The sequence below is a fragment of the Herpailurus yagouaroundi genome, unplaced genomic scaffold (assembly GCF_014898765.1).
Source record: "Herpailurus yagouaroundi ecotype Mexico unplaced genomic scaffold, PumYag 190, whole genome shotgun sequence".
In the NCBI taxonomy this organism is placed as follows: Eukaryota; Metazoa; Chordata; class Mammalia; order Carnivora; family Felidae; genus Herpailurus; species Herpailurus yagouaroundi.
Genome location: NW_024412421.1, coordinates 19,135,337 through 19,160,669, shown reverse-complemented (window position 1 = coordinate 19,160,669; position 25,333 = coordinate 19,135,337). Strand labels below are relative to the sequence as shown.

The 25,333-nt window shown below is 38.4% G+C and overlaps 1 protein-coding gene across 9 annotated transcripts in view; it reads right to left on the bottom strand.

Moving 5' to 3' along the window:
• The window catches only part of LRRC36 (leucine rich repeat containing 36), a 60,153-nt gene that overhangs the window by 19,419 nt on the left and 15,401 nt on the right, over positions 1-25,333 (bottom strand). For 7 of the 9 annotated variants that reach the window (XM_040498305.1, XM_040498302.1, XM_040498306.1 and 4 more), the window contains 6 exons: positions 24,691-24,787; positions 21,310-21,398; positions 11,236-11,363; positions 8,991-9,036; positions 4,614-5,054; positions 2,597-2,886 (listed from right to left, as the gene is read on the bottom strand). In XM_040498305.1, the coding sequence (XP_040354239.1) occupies positions 2,597-2,886; positions 4,614-5,054; positions 8,991-9,036; positions 11,236-11,363; positions 21,310-21,398; positions 24,691-24,787 (1,091 nt within the window). The remainder of the gene's footprint in view (positions 1-2,596; positions 2,887-4,613; positions 5,055-8,990; positions 9,037-11,235; positions 11,364-21,309; positions 21,399-24,690; positions 24,788-25,333) is intronic. The other 2 variants (XM_040498307.1, XM_040498310.1) reach the window with 2 other exon arrangements.

Sequence of the window (25,333 nt, the reverse complement as noted above, 5' to 3'; positions counted from 1 at the left end):
TCGGAAACAGGCTCCAGGCTCTGAGCCATCAGCCCAGAGCCCGACGCGGGGCTCGAACTCACGGACCGCGAGATCGTGACCTGGCTGAAGTCGGACGCTTAACCGACTGCGCCACCCAGGCGCCCCTAAAACAACTTTTTAAAGTTTATTTATTTTGAGAGAGAGAGAGAGAGAGAGAGAGAGAGAGAGGCGCAGAGAGGGAGGGAGAGACAGAATCCGAAGCAGACTCTGTGCTGTCAATGCAGAGCTGGACATGGAGTTTGAACTCACAAATCATGAGATTATGACCTGAGCTGATACCAAGAGTTGGATGCTTAGCCAATTGAACCACTCAGATGTCCCTAAATCTTTTAATTTTCAACAAATTGTGCCTGTTTTTTTAAATTTATTCAAAAAAATTTTTTAAATGTTTATTTAGTTTTGAGAGAGAGAGACACAGAGTGTGAGAGGGGGAGGGATAGAGAGAGGAGGAGACACAGAATCCGAAGCAGGCTCTGAGCTGATAGCACAGAGCCCGACGCAGGGTTTGAACCACAAACTGTGAGATCATGACCTGAGCTGAAGTCAGATGGTTAGCAGTCTGCACCACCCAGATGCCCCACCTCATGGCTTTTTTTTAAATTAATTTTTATATTTGGCCTATGATTCCAAAGTCAGTTGTTCAAAATTTCTAAACACAAATTCATGTTCAGTTTAATTTTGTGTATCATGCAATTATTTTCTTAACTTTGTAAATGTTCTTTTAAGCAATTTTCTGACTAATGCCTTTCTAGAAACTGAGGTGTATTTGTTAAATATTTATATTCAAGCAGCTCTTTCATAGCTTTCCATATAAAGAAAAATAGTATTGGGGCGCCTGGGTGGCTCAGTTGGTTGAGCATCTGACTCTTGATTTCGGCTTAGGTCACAATCTCATGGTTTGTGAATTCAGGTTCCACATTGGGCTGTGTGCTGACAGCACGAAGCCTGCTTGGGATTCTCTTCTCCCTCTCTCTCTGTCCCTCTCCCGCCCTCTCTCTCTCAAAATAAACTTTATTAAACAAATAGTATCTAAAAGGAAAAGAGAAATGAAAATTTTTAAGATGGTCCAGGAAAATGTATTGAGGTTTTAATTCCTCTTTTAAACCTGTAACTTGAAATAGAGGTTAAAAAAAATGTCTTAGATGGCGCTCCTGGGTGGCTCAGTTGGTTAAATGTCTGACTTCAGCTCAGGTCATGACCTTACAGTTTGTGAGTTTGAGCCCCACGTGGTGCTCTGTGCTGACAGCTCAGATCCTGGAGCCTGCTTTGGATTCTGTGTCTCCCTTTCTCTCTGCCCCTCCCCCATTCATGCTCTGTCTCTATCTCTCAAAAATAAATAAAAACATTAAAGAAATTCCTAGAATATGTGTTATTAACATAGCATCCCAAATATCCTAAGTGTTGCTGAACCTTCACCCTAAAAACATTAACACAGTGCTGTTGCCTGGAAAAATAGGCATCAGTGGCTGAAAATGGGAAAAAAGGGACCAAAAAGCCAAGAAAGTACCACAAGACTGCCCCTTTTAGTGCATAAAAATTATAACGACCTCCAAAAAATTTGAAAACTGAATAGTATTTAGAGTAAAAAAACCCAATAACTAAACCAAAACAAAACCTTGTAAACCCATGCCAATGTGCAAAAAAATGTCCAAAAATTGCAAAATATGTAGTAGCTGGTTTTTGTTTTGTTTTGGTTTTTTTTTTTTTTTTTTTTTACTAAATCCTCTGCTTCCTTACAGGGTAGTAAATGATTGAATGACAAATGGTTCATATGACAAAACATCATGGGTTCAAGGGAAGACAGGGCTCTGTAAGCGTGGTTCCTTTAAAGAGAAGAAGGCTTTATGATGGAACTAGGACCTGAAGAAAAATTAATATTCAAACAGATGAGAATGGAAGGCATTCTTCATGGAGGGATGTCAGCAAAAGCAGTGACAAAACTTAATAAGAACTGAATAGCAATTAAGTTCTATTGTACAACACTATTGTACTATATGTTGGAATGGGTCTTGATTTGTTGTTCATTCTCTGAACCACTCTCAGCTAAAAATCCTTTGGATAATCTAATTCATCTCCTGCTTGCTCCTACTTTGGAAAAAAATTGGAATAATTTTAATTTCTAGACAGAAAAGCAGTGCATTCACAATAAAGGTCTCTAGCAAGTTAGTCACGTGTGGTCAGAGCAAATGTGTAAGCATGGTAAGATTATAAATATCAATGCTACAGAGCTCACTCTTCAGCCAATCCAGACCCCTAGCAACTTCTGCATTCCCTGCTATGGTAAACTGTCTGCTACTTCTTATTATCAAAGTATGTCCCTATAATATTTATGCTCTGGAAGTAGATTAGGGAATGTCTCACTGTGATGGAAATGAGAAAATGCAGCAGAAGGGGAATGACTTTCCCAAGGGCAGAAGAATGATAGGCTTTGGCCTGGCAGTATTAACCACTGGCCTCCAAAAATCCCTTTGAATTTGTAGTACCCTTGGTCAGAATCACTGCCACCCCCAACAGAACCCCACTGTGGTCTTGGATCTGACGTGTTTCTTGTACAAGCAAACAAACCAATACTTGCCTCACTGCCGGTAGCATCTTGGAAACCAATCTTTGGATTCAAGGTGGCAAGGAGATTGTCCTTCCGTTTGAATCCTCTCCTTGATGGGCTTAATGACCCCTTGGTCAAACTCTCTCTGTTTTCTGAGGTCACAGTAGGCAATAGCAGTGTCTGTAGAGAGTCTCCCAGGGTGGAGTTGTTTGGGAAAGAACCATGTGCTGGTGTTACATCACCGAGACTGGTAGATAATTGTTGCTCTACGTTGACCAGCAAAGCAGGGTCACTGTTGAAATGGGTTGTGGCATACAGATCTGTGAAGGAAACAGCCTGGGAGATGACCCTGCCTTTTAACATTCTCATGTCTCACTTACAACCTTACCCCGCCTGGAGTCCAATGGTCATAACATCTTCCTACGATACACCCTCAACTCTCTGGATCCTTTCTGTTCCAACCCTCTATCTGACAAAACCCACCTCTGGCTAAATCCAACTGTCCACATACTCTAACCCTACATGAGGGCAGTAGGCAGTGGCTGGAGAACAACATGCATCTCTTCTCACTGTCTTCACTTTAAGTTGATGATCACTGTCTTGACTGAGCCCTCTACTGCCCAGCTATCCTAATACACTACTCTAGTCAATTCACTGTTCTATTCTCTGAAATGACTGTTTCACACCTCTCTTCCCCTCAAACTTTCAACACCTTCTCCTCCTTCCTCATTCTTAGATTCTGACCTCTTTATTTTGCCAAGAAAAACAAGCAATCAAAGAAAACATCTACATGATCCCACCACTAAATCTACCAACTCATCTATATTTGTATTTATAAATTCTCTGCCTTCCTTTCATAATAAATATTAAACTATCTGTGCTTCTATCTAAGGCCAACCTCTCCACTGATGGAGTGGATTCTATCTTCATGACTACCTAAGGATTTTTTTCCATGTAATTGTCCCTTTTCTCTCTTGCATCATTGGTTTTCCCTCTACTGGATAATTTCCATTAGAATTTCCTTGATCCCATTCCCCCTCCATCTATAGTTCCCATTCTCTGCAAATCTCCTTGAAAGCATTGTATATATTTTATAACTCTATTGCTTCTCCTTCAATTCTTTCTTGAATTGACCTCAATAAGTCTTTTATTAACTATGTGTCTCTTAAAGCTACTTTCTAATATACTGCCAAATACCATACGTCTCATCGGAGAAGTTTTTCCTGACCATTCTATCTAAAACATCACTTCCTCTTTATTATTATTTATTATTATTTTTCTTCACAGCATTTATCATAACTTGACATATATTTATATGCTAACTTGTCTATCATGTCTTACCCCTTTAGAATGGAAGCTCCATAAAAGTAGGAACTTTTTTTTTATTGTGGCAAAAGATAAATGGAACTTTATTTTTGTTTGTTACTTTATCTGCAGAGCAGCATCATTTGGCACATAGTAGGTATCAATAAATTCTGCTGAATAAATTAATTACCCTGAAACTACCTTTTTCTGAAAAAATAACTCAGAATAGAAGTGACTGTGCCTAGAGAAGACTAACTGCTACTAGAAATACGTTCTGGGATGCTATTTAGCTACAATAACATATAGTTATAGAGCTCATATTTCTATGAATTTTCTTTAATATATCTGTTATGTTAAACTTACATCCTGCAGATTTCTGGAGGGTTCATGGGCTACTGATGACCCAAAATAAGAATTTAAAAAATCCTAATGCAATTTAAGAAATGTTAATTCCAGGGGCGCCTGGATGGCTCAGTTGGTTAAGTGCCCAACTTCGGCTCAGGTCATGATCTCACGGTTTGTGAGTTCAAGCCCCATGTCAGGCTCTGTGCTGACAACTCAGAGCCTGGAGTCTGCTTTGGATGCTTTGGATTCTCTGTCTCATTCTCTCTCTGCCCCTCCCCGACTTGTGCTCTGTCTCTCAAAAATAAATAAATGTTATATATAACATTTAATATATATATATATATATATATATATATATATATATATATATATATAAATTCTGACAGGAAGCTATTACCTGAACTAAGCTTCAAAAGCCTTCTGGTGCTGAAGACAGGGTTTGACAGAGAAGTCAGTAAGTCTCCACAGGAATGGGATGTGGTGGCCTTCATGTCATTTGAAGGTTTTATGCTATATTCTCGATAGTTCTTGCTTCTCTGAGGCCTTTTGCCAAGACTTCCATGCAGGGATAGATTTTGAGAATAATGACTATCATAATTTTCTAGACCAACATCTGAAGGTAACTGATGGGGATGGATCTGGCTAGAATCACCCACATCCAGGCGTTTACCCACTGAGACATCATGGGTAAGCTGGTAAGTATCAGCCTTTAGTATCAAGTCCTTTTCTGGAGAAGAACCTGAAGACTTATTGTTCAAAAAAGATAGTCGGTACCCTTCTCTAGCCATCTTCTCTGGGGATCGGACTGTGGACTGATGAGGAGAGTAGCGTCTGAATTCTAACCACCACCAAGGAGAAAAGAAAACACAAAATACAGTGAGAATTGTTGGCTCAATTAGGGTACCTCTGTTCACTGGACATACCTCTGTCTACCAGAAAAAGTTCTCAGGAAGAGATGGTTTATAATTTTGATAAGTAGTAGCATAAAGTGATAAAAGGACTTTTTACATGGGACAACAATAAAACATGATGGATACTGAGTAAACAGTAAAGAATCTCTAACATTCTGGAGATAAACTTCATGTCACCCTAATTCCCTAGGAATTTCCTCCTAAAGCTGCAGTATCAGAGTTTTCTAAATGCTGCTTTCTATTTTATTTTATTTATTTTAAATAAACTCTACACACAATGTGGGGCTCGAACTCATGACTCCAAGATCAAGAGTCACATTTTCTTCTGACTGAGCCAACTAGGAGCTCCTCTAGATGCTTTTTTCATATAAAAAATTTGGTGCACCCCATATGACAATAGTTGTAATCTTATGTGTTCAGTGTATAGTCAATAGTTGGTAAGTCTATGATTTCATAGACTTCTTGCAATAAAGCTAAGCCCATTCCCACCCCCAAACTTCACTCAGAGGTTCTAGGTTCATACACTGGGAACCAATATTCTAAGCCAATTAAATGGCAGGGAATCCAAAACTTATGAGAATCCCTAACTAGCTACAAAGCATTTCTTTCAGACAGCTATATGTGTCATCTCTAAAAAGCCTCAGAGTGGAGCAACTATAAGTCTTTGTGCTCTTAAGTTTTCAGAGTTTCATATGCTTAAAGGTCTTCCTTAGGAAGCAAAAAATACTATCCCTGACTTAGTCATATTAACTTAAAAAAGTGGAACCAATCACTTTTTATCTGTATAGGATCTATAGAATATCAACGTTTTACCCAGGGCCAGCCTATACAGTGGGGGAAAGGTTGTAGAACAATATTTTTACATAACAAAAATAATCTAACAACAAATGATGAGATTAGGTAATTCAGATTGTGCTTCCTGTTGAAGATACTAAAAAAGTGGGATGGTACATGTTCTTAAACGGACCAAAGAGGGGGCACCTGGGTGGCTCAGTCGGTTAAGCATCCGACTCAGGTCGCTCAGGGCATGATCTTGTAGTTTGTGAGTTCTAGCCCTGCGTCGGGCTCTGTGCTGACAGCTTGGAGCCTGGAGCCTGTTTCAGATTCTGTATCTCCTCTCTTTCTTCCCCTCCCCACTCACTCTGTCTCTCTCTCTCTCTCAAAAATAAATAAACATTTATAATAAATATAATAAATAAACATCAAAAAGCTTGTTAGCTAGTAAGGAATTTCTAGGCCAAAATCTAGTTGACAGCAAGGACTCACATAGGTAAGTCTAGCACTTAAAGTCACTTCTACCCTCAGAAGTTTTAGGGTGAAAGGGACGGAAGTAAAGTTCAGCATCCACCCAAAGTGAGGAGTATGACAAACCATTCCTCTCCCCTACCCTCCCCACATACATATGAAGATGGAACCCCAAGCAGGATGCAACCTTCAGAGTAAAGGTAAACTGGAAATCAGCCAGTCCTTGTATTGACAGGTAATCCAGGTTTGCATCATCTGAGTGGGTCCAGGGAACCTCAAGCTTTGAGCTTGGATTAAAGTGATCCCAGAATGAGGGGCGCCTGGGTGGCGCAGTCGGTTAAGCGTCTGACTTCAGCCAGGTCACGATCTCGCGGTCCGTGAGTTCCAACCCCGCGTCAGGCTCGGAGCCTGGAGCCTGTTTCCAATTCTGTGTCTCCCTCTCTCTCTGCCCCTCCCCCGTTCATGCTCTGTTTCTCTCTGTCCCAAAAATAAATAAACGTTGAAAAAAAAAATTTTTTAAATAAAAAATAAAAAATAAAAAAAAATAAAGTGATCCCAGAATGAGAGTGTCCCTGGTACCTGGTAGAAGCAAATGAAAATCTGATCTGGAAAAGATACCTTTATGTAAGACTTTAAATGATTCCTACAAATAGTTTTTCAAATATATAGCAAATAACCAAAGCAAAGGAACAAAAAAGGAAATAAGACAACACAAGTATGAGGAAAAAACAAAATGACAACAACTTCAGATATTAGAATTAACATCCAGTGTATGCAACAGCTATGTTTACTATGTTTAAAGAAATATTAAAAAAGCTTTAAATTTTCTGTTTATACAAACTGACCCAGAAGACTTGGAAAAAGAAACAAAACTTATAGAACTAAAAAATAAAACTATTGAAATTAAGAACTCAGCAAGCAAGCAGATTAGACACAACTGAAGACAAGGTTAGTGAATTTAAGATGGATCAGAAGGAATTATCCAAAGTGCAGATCAGACCAAAGAAAAACAAAAACCAAAGATGAAAAATACAAAAGAATAAGAGACAAAGAGGACAAAGTAAAGATCTCTAACATATATTTATTTAATCAAAATTCCCAAAAGGACAGAAAGAAAGGACAGGACATAAGTACACAAACAACATTTGAAGCACTTTCCAGAATTTTTGAGACACAATTCACAGATTCAAGTGTAATAACCACCAAACAGAATAAATAAAAAGAAATCCACATATCATACTGAAACTGAAGAAAACCAAAGACAATTGGAAAATCTTAAAAGCAGCCAGAGAAAAAAAAGACAATATCCTTGCAGGAATGACAGACCTCCAGCTGACTTCTCAAAAGCAAAAACAAAAGAATACAGTGGAATAACTTCAATTTTCAGAAAGAAATAACTGCCAACTTAGAAATTTATAACCAGCCAAAATACTTTTTAAGAATAATGGTAATGGGGGTGACTGGGTGACTCAGTTGGTTAAGCATCTGACTCTTAATTTCTGCTCACGTCATGATCTCACAGTTGTGAGATCCAGCCCCACGTTGGGCTCTATGCTGGGCATGAAGCCTGCTTAACATTCTCTCTCTCCCTCTCCCTCACCCTCTCCCCCACTCACACTCTCATTTTCTCTCTCTCAAAAAAAAAAAAAAAAAAAGAATAATGGTGAAAGAGAAGCATTTTCATACAAACAAAAACTACAAGAATTCAACACAGTAAACCCACACTAAAGGAAATTCTAAAAGATGTACTATAAGCTAGAGAAAAATGATCTCAAAAGGGAAATCTAGGATGAAAAAAAGAAATAAACAAAGTGGTAAATACAAAGATAAATCTAAATGAGCACTGGCTGTATAAAAACTATTTCATATGGGTTTAGAAAGTATAGAGAATTAAAATCTATAATAATAATACATAAATTGGGAGGGAGTAAAAGAAGTAAAGTACTTTAAGTTCTTTAAATTATCCAAGAGAAAAGTTAAGGTATTGATTAATTATTTTTTAATTTTTTATGTTTATTTTTGAGAGAGAGAGAGAGAGAGCGCAGAGTGCGAGGGGGGAGGGGCAGAGAAAGAGGGAGACACAGAAGCTGCAGCAGGCTCCACACTGTCAGCACAGAGCCCAACGAGGGGATCAAACTCACGAACCGGGAGATCATGACCTGAGCCAAAGTCAGATGCTTAACCAACTGAGCCGCCCAGGCAGCCTAAGGTATTGATTAATTTTTTAATTATAATAGTGAAGGGCACATATTGTAGTTTAGGGAATAATAGTAAAAATATTGAAACAGTATATAACTTATAAACCAGTAGGTGGGAAAAAATGGATGAATAAAAACATAATAAATCCAAAAGAGGACAAGAAAGATAAGAAAAAGTAAAAAGAAACAGTCAGCCAGTACAAAAAATCAAGAACAAAGGAAGTCAGAATATCCACTCTTCAACCAGCAAAGCCTTACAGGTCACTAAGCTTCCAGGGCAGCCCCCTACAAGAGCAGAAAAGAGTTAGTTGACCCTGTAGGGCCCTAGGGCTGAGACACCTCCATCTTCTCCCAAATCTCATAACATCTGGATTTCTCTGATTAGGGTGGAGAAAAATACTCCCTGCACAAAATATTTACCATCTTCTTGGTGATTGTCACTTGGGACCTCCCTTCTTGCCACTTCCTGCAATGAAAAAAAAGTTTGAGTGTTTAGGAAAAGGCAGTCAATGGGTATCCAAACATGAGCTTACTAGATAGACCAGGGGTTCAGAATACTTTCCTATTAGTAACCAAGTCTATCCTTACAACCTAGGGAAACAGACCTTCAAGCAAAGGTCCTAGTTTAAGCCTGTTTAAATTTTTTTTTAATGTTTATTTCTGAGAGACAGCACAAGCAGGGGAGGAGCAGAAAGAGGGAGACACAGAATCTGAAACAGGCTGCAGGCTCTGAGTTGTCAGTGCAGAGCCTGATGTGGGGCTTGAACCCATGAACCATGAGATCATGACCTGAGCTGAAGTCAGACACTTAACTGACTGAGCCACCCAGGTGCCTCTTAAGCCTATTTTTAAATAGCCACAATCCAGAAAGATTCTAGAGCTGCTTTGGAGTAGGTAAGGAGACTCTCTGAAAAGACAAAATAGCCTCAGTTGGTAAAAGACATACCAGTGAAATACTGTATTTTTTCTGCTTTAAATAGCTCAGCATAGAAGTTAGATGGTTCACATTTTCCAACTTTATTTTTTCTGTTTAAAGAACTCTTGTAGGGGCGCCTGGATGGCTCAGTCGGTTAAGCGGCCGACTTCGGCTCAGGTCACGATCTCGCAGTCCGTGAGTTCGAGCCCCACGTCGGGCTCTGTGCTGACAGCTCAGAGCCTGGAGCCTGTTTCGGATTCTGTGTCTCCTTCTCTCTGACCCTCCCCTGTTCATGCTCTGTCTCTGTCTCAAAAATAAATAAACTTTAAAAATAAATAAATAAAAATAAAGAACTCTTGTATTTATTTTACCTTCTGATAAAGCTGAGCATCAACTACAGGTGTTACTGAGAGTTTTAAGAGATTGAAAATTAATTTAGGGCATAATTAAGCAAGGATTAATACAAAAGAGAAAGCCATCTAGGGTTTGCTTTTTTAAATATCATCTTCAAGTTTTCAGCTTGGTAGTTATAGAGAAGAAGAAATCCTACTTATTTCTTAAACTAAAAGAATATATAACAAGCTATTTAACTTCCGTTTTGTCTGTCACTTCCAGTAGTTTCAATGAAATTGTGTTTTTTAATTTAAAAAGTGTTATTTAATTTTAACTGTCTATTATTCTTTGTCTCCATTTCCTTTATTATTTGTAAATTTTATTTATTTATTTATTTTGGGAGAGAGAGAGAGCAGGGGAGGGGCAGAGAGAGAGAGAGAGAGAGAGAGAGAGAGAACCTTAAGCAGGCTCTGTGCCCAGCACAGAGCCGGACATGGGACTTGATCTCATGATCATGAGATCGTGACTTGAGCCTAAATCAAGAATTGGATGCTTAACTGACTGAGCCACACAGGCGCCCCATACTCACTCATATAAATGAGGCTTATATAATGGTTGTATTCCCCTAACCAATTTTTTTCACTAAAAGCTCATTAATTTTTGCCTCATCTTGCATAAATAATCTCTACCTCTCCATTGTCCACAACTTCTATGCCACCTTTATTTACCCCTAACTTTTCTTCTTTTATGTTCCAATGAACAGGCAGCTTTGGGAAAGCTACCCTTGAGATGTTAAGATTCAGTAATGAAAAGTCAGAGGTAGAAAATTTAAGGAAGTAAGGTAACAGGAGATGGAGACATTGGATAGAAAAGAGAAATTTTATGTTTATTTTCTTTATTTTGAGAGAGAGAAACAAGTGGGGGAGGAACAGAGAGAGAGGGAGAAAGCTAATCCCAAGCAGCATGGAGCTGGATGTGGGGCTCAAACCCACAAACTGCAAGGTCATGGCCTAAGCCAAAATCAAGAGTCCCATGCTTAACTGACTGAGCCACCCAGGTGCACTGAGAGGAGAAATTTTAAAACTAGCCAAAACATCTGTTTGAGAGCCAAAATACTTGGCATAAAATGTGCTAAAAGTTGTATACATAAATATACTACATTTGATAACAAATTAGTAGGGGAGAGGGAAAAGGGAGATTGAAATTAATCGAGAAGGTCCTCTGTATTGTCTGTTCTTTCCTTTAATTTTATTTATTTATTTACTTACTTACTTTTTTGCCCTTTTTTCCTTTTAAAGGGTCTAAAATGCCTTTATCAAACAAATGCTCTTAGACCTTCATAAATAGAGAGTCCAATGAATTATTGGTATTAATCATTGAGTAGTCAATAAATCAGCAGTAAAGTGAATACATTACCTGTGTCCCCAGTGAGTAAGTGTCCAATTTCTGATCTGCTATACCATTGCCCTGGGTTGCAGAAGTACTCGTTAGAGAATCCTTTATTTCCCGGTTGGGGAAGGGAATAAAAAGTCCTTTGTTTGAGTCTGTGTTAAAAGAAAAGGCATACAATGAAGCACTGACCAGATTTCAAAGGCAATATGTCTTATGGAAAGATACTACTGGAAGGCAAGTCACAAGATTGAGAGTTAGTTCTGGTGCCACCACCTGGAAACCATGTAAACTTGGGCAAACTGCTTAACCTCTCTGATTTTCTCCATTGTAAAACAGTGATGATAAAATCTAGACTACCTATCTCTTAGGGTTGAGGTAAGGTTAAAACAAAGTAATGGGGTATGTCAAGTTGGCTCAGTTGGTGGAACAGGGAGTGTGCAACTCTTGATCGTGGGGTTGTGAGTTCGAGCCCCACACAGGGTGTAGAGATTACTTAAAAATAAATCTTGGGGCGCCTGGGTGGCGCAGTCGGTTAAGCATCCGACTTCAGCCAGGTCACGATCTCGCGGTCCGTGAGTTCGAGCCCCGCGTCAGGCTCTGGGCTGATGGCTCGGAGCCTGGAGCCTGTTTCCGATTCTGTGTCTCCCTCTCTCTCTGCCCCTCCCCCGTTCATGCTCTGTCTCTCTCTGTCCCAAAAATAAATAAACGTTGAAAAAAAAAATTAAAAAATAAATAAATAAATAAATAAATCTTAAAAACAAATAAACAAAACTATATACTAGTCCTAGCCACCCTAGAAACTGTTATCAAAAAGAGCCAGTTGGGGGGCGCCTGGGTGGCTCAGTTGGTTAAGTGTCGCACTTCGGCTCAGGTCATGATCTCATGGCTTAAGAGTTCGAGCCCCGCGTCAGGCTCTGTGCTGACAGCTCGGAGCCTGGAGCCTGCTTCGTGTTCTGTGTCTCCTTCTCTCTCTGCCTCTCTCTCTCTCTCAAAATGAATAAACATTAAAAAAAAAAAAAAAAAAAAAAGAGAGCCAGTTAGGATTTTTATTAGGTTGGAAGACTTGTACAGAAGTTTTTGCACACTCTTGATCAATACTTATTAATTGTAGAATTCTGGGATCTGGAGTCTTCTGGGGGGAACTTAAATGAAAATAAGAGTTTCTTGTTTAGGGAGGTGTTTCCCCCTAGCAGGATTATGTAAGCATTAAGACAGTTTCAAAAACTTGAGCCTTAGTCAAACAACGTGTTCTTCTGCTAGTTTTTTATTTGTAGGCTCTGGCAACAGAAAGCTGCTGTAAGCCAGGGCAACTGAGAATACACAGTGAATAAAGTCAGCTTTTTGAAAATCCAGGCCCCTTAGTTCATTTGGGGGCTCTAAAATGCTTCCTACTTTTTTTTTAAGTTTATTTTTTAAAATTTATTTTTGAGAGAGAGACAGAGAGAGCGAGAGGGAGAGGGGCAGAGAGACAGGGAGAGAGAGAATCCTAAGCAGGCTCCATACTGTCAGCATGGAGTCCAGTGTGGGGCTCGAACCCACATGGCATGAGATCATGACCCAAGCTGAAACCAAGAGTATGACGCTTAGCCGACTGAGCCACCCAGGTGCCCCAAATACTTCCTACTTCTGAGTTGCCTTATGGGATTGAAATTGCCTATTACTTCAGTATGAAATGCTCTTCTACCATTGTATTTGACAGAATTACTTATAAGCTCTTAAAATTTTGTGCTCCTTGGCTCCTACTGCAGTAGTAACCCAGAAAAAAAAAAAAGTAAAGCAAAAATTACTGATCTTAACCTGATTCTTAGTAGATAATGAGAATGGTTAGTAAGCTGTGACTTTGGGTTCAGGCCTCCTCTTACTCTTATCCTATGGAACAACACTTACACTTCCCAGGTGTCCAAGACCCTGCTCCATCCTGTTTCCTTCTACTGTACTTATATTCTTTTTCAGATTCACGGGTTCTTTTTCTTTCAATGCACCTCTTTGTTTAAGCAAATTTCCCAATGTCCAAACTCTTTGCTGAATGCTACCAGACCTTCCCTTTATCACTTAAATCTGGATGACCCTAAATCTAAATCTCCATTCTGATCTCTGATTTGATGTCCAGACCTAAGGTTCTTGAACTTTGTTCAAGGAGTGCCTCCCTCCCAGACAAATAAGAAGTTGATATTTTCTAAACCAAACTCATTATCTTCACTTCTAAGCCTACTTTTATGGATGCTCCCCCACCCTCCACTCCAAACTGCATCTCTATTGGGATTACTACTCAACCAATCTCTCAAGATAGAAACTAATTCTTTGACTCTCACCCATCTCACATACTAATCAATTAACAAGTGTTATAGAATCACTTTTTTTAATGTTTATTTTTGAGAGAGACAAAGAGAGAGAGCACGAGCAGGGGAAGGGCAGAGAGAGAGGGAGACAGAGGATCCGAAGCAAGCTCTGTGCTGACAGCAGAGAGGTCAATGTGGGGCTTGAACGCACCAACCGTGAGACCATGACCTGAGCTGAAGTTGGACGCTCAACCGAGCCACCCAGACACCCCTAGAATCAGTTTTTTGGGGGAGAGGAGAATCTTTGTTTTAATTCACACACCATATAATTAACCCTTTACAGTATACAATTCAGTGGTTTTTAGTATATTCACAAAGTTGTCAACCACAACACTATCTAATTTCATTATCCAAAAAGAAACCCAGTTAGCTATCACTTTTAATTCTCTTCTCCTTCCCAGCCTTTGGCAACCATCAATATACTTTATGTCTCTATGGATTTTCCTATTCTGGACATTTCATATAAATGAAATAACATAGTATTTGGCCTTTTGTGTCTGGCTTCTATCACTTAGCATGATTTTTTCAAGATACATACTGTACATGTATCAGTACTTTATTCTTTTTTATAGCTGAATAATATGCCTTATATGCATATACAATATTTTGTTTATCCATTCATCAGCTGACAGACTTTTGAGCTATTATAGATAATGCTGCTTTCATTCTTGTACAAGGATGATTGTGGTGAATTTTTCTTTGCTATTCTATTTTCCTTAAGATTTTACTTTAAGTAATCTCTGTACCCAACATGGGGCTTGAACTCACAACCAGAAGACCAAGAATAACATGCTCTACCAACTGAGGCAGCCAGGCGCCCCTTTGCTGTTTCAAAATAAGATACCCATTAGATCAGTATGTTTTAGATGTAATTCTACTTACAGGTAAAAGGAAATGGCTAAAAGAGTGAGCAGGGCCCCTTTCAATTCACAGAGTATGTGTGCTATATGCACACATATTATCTTTAGTAAGGCATTCATTGTTCTTCAATAATTGACCTTTTTACCCAACATAAACTTTCTACTCAAACTACATGGTCATTCAATTGTCTCTATGACCTGCTATACTCATTACCACTTTCACACAGCTGTTCACACAAATCCCACCAACCACGATGCCCTCCTCCTCTTCTTAGGCTATCCCAGGGTTCACCAGCCTTTAAGGGCTGATGACTTTGTTTCCACATCTGCTACAAAACCTTTTCACCTCTGCTCCCAGCAGTCTGAGCTTCTATAGCATGTGTCCATCCACATCAGTGTTTCTCAAATTCAATGTTCTCATAAACTCTGAGAATATGAATCCAGTTTGAGAAACTTCAATTTAAGAAGCTCAGTATATAAAAAGATACTTTAAAAAGCAGATTGTATGGGTGACAGTTTGGCAGTTTCTTGCAAACTAAACACTTGGTATTTAATCAAAAGAATTGAAAACTTATGTCCACACAAAGACTGCACATGGATGTTTATAACAGCTTTTTTCAAAATTGCCAAACCTTAGAAGCAACCAAGATGTCTTTCAGTAGGTGAAACTGTGGTATATCCAGACAACATAATATTATTCAGCACTAGAAAGAAAGGAGCTATCAAGCCATGAAAAGACATAAAGGAATCTTAAATTGATAATACTAAGAAGCCAATCTGAAAAGGCTACATACTTAATGATTCCAACTATATGCCGTTCTGGAAAAGGCAAAACTATGGAGACAGGGAAGATAGCAGAGTAAACAACACTCTGCATCTGCCTTCTGCAAGCACAACAATTACATTGGCAGAATCTGTCTGATGTAACTATTTTGGAATTCTGGAGTCTATTGAAGGCTTTCAGTTTCCAGGGGAAGACATGGAAGTTAAATTGAAGTTAACTTCAGTCAAGTTCAGTTCTTAGCAGTAGCAATAGCAACTACTCATGTCCCACCCCTCATGCAAAAGAATGAAGTTGGACTCTTACCTAAGATCACATATAAAAATTGAGAATGGATCAGACCTAAACGTAAGACCTAAAACTATAAAACTCTTAGAAGAAAACAGGACAAGTGCTTCATGACATTGGATTTGGCAATTATTTTTTTGGATGAGACACCAAAGGCAAAGCAACAAAAGAAAAAAACAGACAAATCGAACTTCATGAAAATTTAAAATGTTGTGCACCTAAAAACAATATCCACAGGGTAAAAAGGAAATTCACTGAATAGGAGAAAATATTTGCAAATCATATATATGATAAGGGATTAATATCCAGAATATATAGAGAACTCCTAAAACTCAACAACAACAAAAACAACTTTAAAAGTGGGCATTAGGGACAACTGGGTGGCTCAGTTGGTTGAGAATCTCACTTTGGCCCAGGTCATGATCTTGCTGTTCATGGGTTTGAACCCCGCATCTGGCTCTGTGCTGACAGCTCAGAGCCTGGAGCCTGCTTCAGTTTCTGTGTTTCCCTCTCTCTGTAGCCCCACCCCTCCCATTCACCCTCTGTCTCTTTCTCTCTCAAAAATAAATATTAAAAAAAAATTAAAAATAAATAAAAGTGGGCATTGGACTTGAATAGATATTTTGCCAAAAGAAGATATACAAATGGTCAATAAGCGTGTGAAAGATGCTCAACAGAGCACCTGGGTGGCTCAGTCGTTAAGCATCTGACTTTGGCTCAGGTCATGATCTCACAGTTTGTGAGTTCGAGTCTCACATTGGGTGAGCTTGAGCCCTGCTTTGGGTGAGCATGAACTCTGTTTTGGGTCGGCCCCGTTTCTCTCTCTCTGCCCCTCGCTCACTTGTGCCCCCCCCCAAAAAAAAGATTCCCAACATCACTAATCATTAGGGAAATTCAAATTAAAACCACCAGATACTACCTCATACTCACTAGCATGGCTACTATTAAACAAACAAACAAACAAACAAACAAACAAAAAACAGAAAATAACACGTGTTGGTAAGCACGTGGAGAAATTGGAATTCCTGGTCCAACTGTATGGTGGGAACGTAAAATGGTACAGATGATATGGACAATGGTATCGCAGTTTCTGAAAAAATTAAAAATAGGGGCGCCTGGGTGGCTCAGTCGGTTAAGCGTCCGACTTCAGCTCAGGTCACGATCTCGCGGTCCATGAGTTCGGGCCCCGCATTGGGCTCTGGGCTGATGGCTCAGAGCCTGGAGCCTGCTTCCGATTCTGTGTCTCCCTCTCTCTCTGCCCCTCCCCCATTCATGCTCTGTCTCTCTCTGTCCCAAAAATAAATAAATGTTAAAAAAAAAAATAAATAAATAAATAAATAAAATTACCATATGAGGCAGTAATTATGGGCCTATCCTCAAAGAAGTGAAAGCACGGTCTTGAAGAGGTATTTGTGTACCCATGTTCATAACAGCATTATTCACAATAGCTAAAACATGGAAGCAATCCAAGTGACCATCAACAGATGAATGGATAAGCAAAATGTGATATATACAAACAGTGGACTGTTATTCACTCTTAAAAGGAAGGAAATTCTGACATATGCTATAACATGGATGAGCCTTAAGGACATTATGCTAAGCAAAATTAGCCAGTCACAAAAAGACAAATACTGTATGATTCCACTTATATGAGGTACTTAAAGCAGTTAAAATCATAGAGAAAATAGAATGGTGGTTGCCAGGGACTGCAGAGAGGGGGAAATACAGAGTTACCATTTAATAGATACAGTTTCAGTTTTACAAGATGACAAGAGTTCCGGAGATGATGGTGGTAATGGTTGCACAACATTACGAATGTATTTAATACCACTGAACTGTACACTTAAAAATGGTTAAGATGGTAAATTTTATGTTATATGTATTTTGCCACAATAAAAATAATTGGGAAAAAACCCAAAACTATGGAGATAGTAAAAAGATCAATGGTTGCCAGAGGTTTGAGGGGAAGAAGAGATGCCTAGGTAAGCAGAGATTAGGGCAGTGAAACTATGCTGTAGGATACTAAAATGGTGGCTACATATCACTATATATTTGTCAAACCTGTAAGATGTACAACACCAAGAATGAACCCTATTGTAAACCGTGGGCTTTGGGTGATAATGACACGTTAATATAGGCTCAGCAATTGTAACAAAAGTACCACTCTGGTTCAGGATGTTGGTAGTGGTGGAGGCTGTGTGTGTGTGGAGGCAGGGGAGAATACACAGTGAATACACAGTGAATACACTGAGAATACACAGTGAATAAAGTCAGCTTTTTGCATCAAACAAGAACACAAAAGTAAGGGATCTCACACTGCCTGTGGACCTCTGAGTGTATCCCTGGACTGAGTCCTTAGCGCTGAGTTTGAGGAACACTGATCTCTACCATTCACTTGATGTTTTCATATGCATCACCTGGGATTATGTTACTTAGGTCTTTCGTGTTTGTCTCATGTTCCTAATGATGTTGCAAGTGATTCAGGGAGTGGTTGCATTTTCTATTTCCAGAGTACATATACCAGGATATATATATATGCATTATGTGGATTTACAAAAACACGAAAATTTTTTTGGTTGAAGAATCAAAAACACTTCACTAAAGACAATGGACTTTGAGTTGGGTCACTTAAAAAAGGGTAGGATTTTGATTAAAGCATACCAAGACAGAATTAGTTCAGGGGCAGAAGAGGGAGAAAAGAATAACTATCCGAGGAGGAGACAGTGGTTTGATGTGATTGCAGAATTGGAAACTGTAGTTCAGAAACAGGAGACAGGTTTCAGGTTAGGCTGAAGATATAAACTGTGGTCATAGTTTAAGGGAATCTTGTATGTCAAATTAAGGAGTCTTAATTTAGTAGGTGAGAGGAGCCATGTAAATTTTTGAGCAGGCAAGTATAATTATCACAGCTGAGTTTTATGAAAATTAACCTGACAGGAAAGCACAAAATGAACTGAAGGAAGAGACCAGGAGGTAGCATGGTGTAATGCTTAAGAGGACTTTGATGACAGATGGACCAGAGTTTGCATTCCAGCTCTGCCACTTGCTGTATGACTAGAACAAGTTATTTTACCTTTTTGGGTCTCAGTTTCCTCAACTGTAAAATAAGGATAATTATAACCACCTTCAAGGATGTTGTGAGGATTACATGAGATAATGCACAGAGCCTGGCCCAGAGTTTACACTCAATAAATGATAGCTATTACGCATGCCTATTAAGAGACTATTAGGAAAGGAAAAGGAAGGCTCATCAACTGTGGATCATACTATAGAGTATAAATGTTCAGCTGGTCTTTAGGAAAGGAGCAGCATCAAATCTCAGTATGGTTCTAAGCCCGAGTACTAGGAAAGTGGTGGTAACACTGAGGAAACCCTAGCTACTGTTTAGGGCTGGAGGAAAGGGGTTCATTTGGTTTTTTAACATGTTTGGTTGAAGGACTGGAAAGTTTTCTAGTGGAGATTCTAAGTATATACAAAGTTAGATCAATCTATCTATCTATATTAAGATTTTATTTTTAAGTAATCTCTACACCCAACATGAGGCCCAAACTTAAAACCCCAAGATCAAGAGCCATACATTCTACTGACTGAGCCAGCCAGATGACCTGAGATCAATATATTTAAGAGTCATCTAGAGGGAGGGAATAAAGCAAGTTTTACAAATAGATCAATAAGGGCAAATAAAGAAAGAAGAGAGCCTAGGGGCACCTGGGTGGCTCAGCTGGTTTAGCATCTGACTTCGGCTCAGGTCATGATCTCACAGTTGGTGAGTTGGAGCCCTGCATCGAGCTCTGTGCTGACAGCTTGGAGCCTGCTTTGGATTCTGTGTCTCATTCTCTCTCTGCCCCTCCCCCACTTGTGCTCTGTCTCTCAAAAATAAATAAATGTAAAAAAGAAAGAAAGAAGAGGTCTAAAGACATAGGCTAGGTATGTTTATTTTGGGGCTATGGGAAAAGAGAGAGGAACCTTCGAAAGAGTCAAAGATCATGTGGTTAGGAGAATAGGATGAAGATCTAAGACAATAGTTTTGCTGCCCATTCTAAATGATTGGTGGGAAAGCAGTGTTTGGAACTGAGCTAGTGGAAACTGTCCTCCAGAAAGTTTTCTCCTAGCTTGTGGCACAACGATTAGCATGGCATAACCACTTTAGTCATATTGAATTACCAACAGTGCTTACAGGCAATAATCCCCAGGGGTCTAGCACAAACATGATTTTCAGTGGAAAGCAAAGCTGTTTAACGTTTCAAAGTAGCAACATAAATTTTATATTAAAAAAAAAATCCAGGCAACAGCTGGAGCTTCCAAGTACCTTTAGAAATGGGCCCTGTGTCTAGCAGAGCAGTTTTTTCTCAGGGGAGACTGTGCACTTTAAAACATTTTAATTCATGGAGTGAATTTTTATGTGTGCTAATGATGTAATATAACATAAATGAAGTTTAATTCAGCTAATACAAAGAGACAGTCAAATTATACTTCAGTGTATCTTTGTCATTCTGGAAATTGATATATAAATGTTTTTACCTAGAAAAAAGACAGGAAGGTTTATACCAAATTATTCATTGGGAATCTCTCTAGAGGACAGGCTAATAAATGATTACAATGCTGTTCTTCATGCTTTTCAGTATTTTCCACAATTATTACAATAGAATTTCATCAAACTTTAAATATAAAAAAATGCTATTTAAAATGAAATAAAGGGAGAGCCTGGGTACCTCAGTAGGTTAAACATTCGACTTCGGCTCAGGTCATGATCTCACAGTTCATGAGTTCGAGCCCCACGTCCAGCTCTGTGCTGACAGCTCAAAACCTGGAGCCTGCTTTGAATTCTGTGTCTCCTTCGCTCTCTGCCCCTCCCCCACTTGCACTGCATCTTTCTCTCAAAAAATAAAAAAACATTAAAAAAAATTAAATAATAAAATGAAATAAAGCAATCCATGCTCCATGGCATGTGTGCACTGAGGCTTCCGAGAAAGAAAAATAAAAATCACACTTCACTATGGCTTATTTTACCATGAAATTATGTTAAAATTACTTGTCAATAAATGTCAGCTAGGATAGATAAGCAGTAAGGAAAACAAAATACAGTATGTTATAAACTGGAAATTCTTAATGTCTAAACTACATACTCCATCTATTACAGTTATTGCTGGGATTTTAGGGATTAATTTTTAGAGGTTGTAAATAATTTGGTATATCCTTAAGGGGACAGAGGCCTCTACAAAATAAAATTTTCTCAAGTAAAAGGTCATCTAATGAGTGCTAGGTTAATCCATAAAGGTCCACTGCATGTATTCTCTTGTGGAAAGCTTTCTCCTAGCCTGTGCCACAACCATTAATGTGGTATAACCACTTAAATTATATTGCACTACCAATAGTGCTTACAGGCAACACTCACCAGGAATATAACACAAACACAAGAGATTCTGCAGTTGCAAAGGTTCAAGGTGGAGAAGCACAGAAGGTCCAGGTTTTAAGCTACATTGATGCAGACGAGTCACCAGTCTCTGGCTAATGAATCAATCACCGTAAGCAATGCTCAGGAGTCATGGGGCTGGCAATGCAACTTTCAGAATGTACTGAATGTAAACTGATATAAATGAAATTGAATTCTGACTATAGCTTGTACTTAATAGGTTCTGGTTTATGCCTGCTCAATAAATAGGGCTCCTTCTGGCAGTGAGAGAAGGGAGGAAAAGCACAGTCAGTGAATCTTGTGCTTACTGCAAATCTGTTATTTCTCAACTATTTTGTCCTCATCCTACCCAAGACTGCCCATAAAAACTGAAATAACTTATATCTTAAGCATTTTGTGATCAGAGACAAAACTTACCAGTTTCAACTCTGTTATCAATATCAGCATTGACTTTTGATGCAGAACTCTCATCTGTCATGCAGTTTTTCATTGTCTTCTCCCTAGAGCTGCCACATAGAATAATTTATTTAAAACCCCAATTTAAAAGAAAACTCAAAAGAAGGTTTCTGAGATCACCACTAAATGCTATTTATAAAACATTAATTCATGGTGATCAGATTTTTTCCCCAAATGATCTAGAAAATATTAATTTCACAAAGTGTTTCAGTTAAAACCTATTTTTAAAAAAAAATTTTAGTGTTTATTTTTGAGAGAGAGACAGACAGAATGTGAGTGGGCAAGGGGTAGAGGGAAAGGGAGACACAGAATCTGAAGCAGGCTCCAGGCTCTAAGCTGTCAGCCCAGAGCCCGACACAGGGCTCGAACTCATGAACTGCGAGATCATGACCTGAGCCAAAGTCAGACACTTAACTGACTGAGCCACCCAGGCACCCCCAGTTAAACCCTACTTTTAAGGTCATAATATTTTTACTGGAAATAGAGAGGAGGACACTATAGTTCAGCCTTTAAAGAATGAAAGCCAGAACATTCAGACACCGTTTTCTTGACACAAACTTAGGTCTGAATGATTAAGGGAATATTTTCTTTTGAATTAAAAAACTCATAGGACACAGAAAGGAAGGTTCTGCTGCCAAGAATTACAGTGTGGACAACCACAGCCATTAGTTTAAAAAAACAAAAACAGACAAGAAAGGCAAGTTTTACATTTGATTGAAGTAGTATAGTAAAATATAACTACAATAAGTACAGATTGGGAAGTACAGACAGCCTAGACTATGAGCTAGGCACTTTACACCCACCATTTTATTTAATCATAAAAGCTCCCCTATTATCTATTATCTCCATTTTATAGGTTGGAGGAACTGGGACTCAGAAAGACTTAAAGAAAAATCTTTACCCAAACAAAACAGATGAACATAGGGGAAGGGAAGCAAAAATAAGATAAAAACAGAGAGGGAGACAAACCATAAGAGACTCTTAAATACAGAGAACAAATTGAGGGTTGTTGGCAGGGTGTTGGGTGAGGGGATGGGCTAAATGGACAATGGGCATTAAGGAGAGCACTTGTTGGGATGAGCATTGGGTGTTGTATGTAAGTGATGAATCACTAAACTCTATTCCTGAAATCATCATTACTCTACATGTTAACTAACTTGGTTATAAACAAACAAACAAACAAACAAACTTAAAAAAAAATATTTACCCAAGATTGGAGAGCTAAGATATTAATGTTAGGACTGGGCACTTGAGTACCATTTTACCTCTGGTTTTGCAATCACTATGTGATAACTAAACAGAAATATGATAGTGCTAACTATCTGCCTTACTAGAAAATGTATTCAGTTACACATTAATTCATCTCTGTATTTCTACAGTAAACAGGGTACCCCCAATGAATTAAAATAAGAATTAGGTCACAATATATATATACAAATAACTTTTTAGAAACATTCCATTTCTTTCTACAGCAGGATAAATTTTACTCTATGTAAAAATCTCAAAATAATTAACTTAAAAAAATAGAGAACGAAAAAAATATATAGGGAACTAAAAATGCCCTCTGAGGGCTATGTTATAAACATATAAGGGGTTAGGGGTGCCTGGCTGGCTCAATCGTGTTTAAGCGTCCAACTCTTGGTTTTGGCTCAGGTCATGATCTCATGGTTCTTGAGTTTGAGCCCCATATTGGGCTCTGCACTGACAGCATGGAGCCGGCTTGGGATTCTCTCTCCCTCTCTCTCTGCCCCTCCCCCACTTGTGCTCTCACTCTCTCTCTCTCTCTCAAAATAAATAAACTTAAAAGAGAAAAGAAAAAAAACTTATAAGGGATAAGAGCAGAGATAGGCAAAGAGAAGGATCCAAGACCAACAGACACTGACTTCATTCATTCACTATTCAACAAATTGTTTCTTAATACCTTGTATGTGCCAGGCTATTCTAAGCACTAGGGATACTGCAATAAATAAGACAAGCCAAGTCCTAGTTCTCATGGTGGGGAAAGGTAATAAACAAATAAAGAAAAACTCATTTTGGGAACAATATTTAATGCTGTGGAGATGTGTTCATGATATCTTAACAAACTGAAAATGGTACATATAGGAAGCAAATTACTATAAAATAAATATTATATATGTATTATTTTTATTATTAATACGTATTTAGATATCCATTATATAACATGTAACATTGGAGATAAGCACACACACACACACATACACATACCTAAGATTAAGAGGATATTTACCATAATATAATTAGTGTTTATTTCTGGGTAGTGAAATTATGAGTTGCTTGTCTATTTCTTGTGGTTTTTAAATGTTTGTTTATTTATTTTGAGAGAGACAGTGAGCACAAGTAAAGGAGGTGCAGAGAGAGGAAGAGAGAGAAATCCCAAGCAGGCTCCGCACCACCAATGCAGAGCCCAATGTCGGGCTCAAACCCACAAACTGTGGTATCATTACCTGAGCCAAAGTTGGACACTTAACCAACTGAGCCACCCAGGTACCCCTCTTATGGTTTTTCTATACTTTCCAGGTTCTCAATAACAAGCATGCACTACTTTTATCATCAGAAAACAATACTAATAGACACATGTACATGTGTCTATAAGTAGGTACACAGATGTCTATAAGGATGTATACCAAACATTACAAGAGGTTAACTCTTGGTAGCAGACTATGGGGTGACTTTTACTTTTTTCACTGTATTTTTCTGTATTATGTAAATTGTAATGGATTTCCGTTTTTCAAAAATAAAGCTACCTTTTTAAGATAAAGAGCATGGGTTTTGTAGAAGATATGGTATCTTATTTTGTTCAGATTTTAGTAACAAGAAGTAGAAAAACCTACCTTTCCAATACTGTAGAGCTTCAAGGTCTGTTTACTTTTGTAGAAAAAGTTTTTTACAAACTTTTAGAAAAGTTTTATAGGAAAATGGTTCCCTTACCTTCTAACAAATTTATCTCTGTGGTAATGTAAACCTTCTAATTCAATAGGAAAAGACCATGTACTGATTTATAACTCCAAGAAAGATTTGGTAAGCATTTATAAGTCATTTCATGGTATCCCTATCTATAAGCTTTGAACAGCAGCTCTAGAGAATTTTCAACAATCATATCCAAAGCAGACACGATGGTTCAACAAAGCAGAAATGCTCCCCCTGAGGGCCAGATTCTCGTCCTAGATAAATCTCAATATATTGAATAGATACTTTTATTCCTGATCTGAGGATTCTTAAAACTTGTGTGGAGATTTCTACTGGAAAGTGAAAACATTAAGCAGTAATTCACTGCTATGTCCAGAACCAAACTAAAACTTTTTTTGTAAAGGATTGTCTTACCTTTTTTCCACCTCTAAAAGAAAATTTTCACTGTTGCCCAACTGACTAAAATGCAGCTTGGCAGCTTTTCTCTCACTTGCTCGCACTGCTCGGTCATCTGGAGGCAAAAAGCGTGGTCTGAGCATGTTTCTTTTTTGGAGTAAACAGCAGTAAGTCAGAAAAACATATTCACAGAGTAAAAACTAAAGATCAGTCTCATATTCTTTTGTTAGAGACAGGTCACAAAATACTGCTATTATGTTGTCACTGGAGCAAGTAGTAACTCAGGGAGACCACAGGGATGCCATAGCAACAACTGCCACATAGGTGTAATTACCCCTGCAGGAGAGTAGTTTACTGCAGCAAACAATCCAAAAGACCTAATATTAATGTCAAAAGTTACACTGTTTCTGACAGACATTATTTAGTTTCCCTATAATAACTTTCCTAGGGGCATGTGAAATCCAAGTTTGTATCATTAAGAAATGTATATTTCAATTTCAACAATAAAATTATAAAGAAATGTGGACTACCTCATTTGAAAGTATAATTATTATTCCTTACCAACTAAGCCCCAGAGAGTCGTATTCATTTTCTATTGCTAATATAGTTGCAAATTTGGGGCACCTGGAAAAATAAATCTCAACTGGAAACTCTTTGTTGG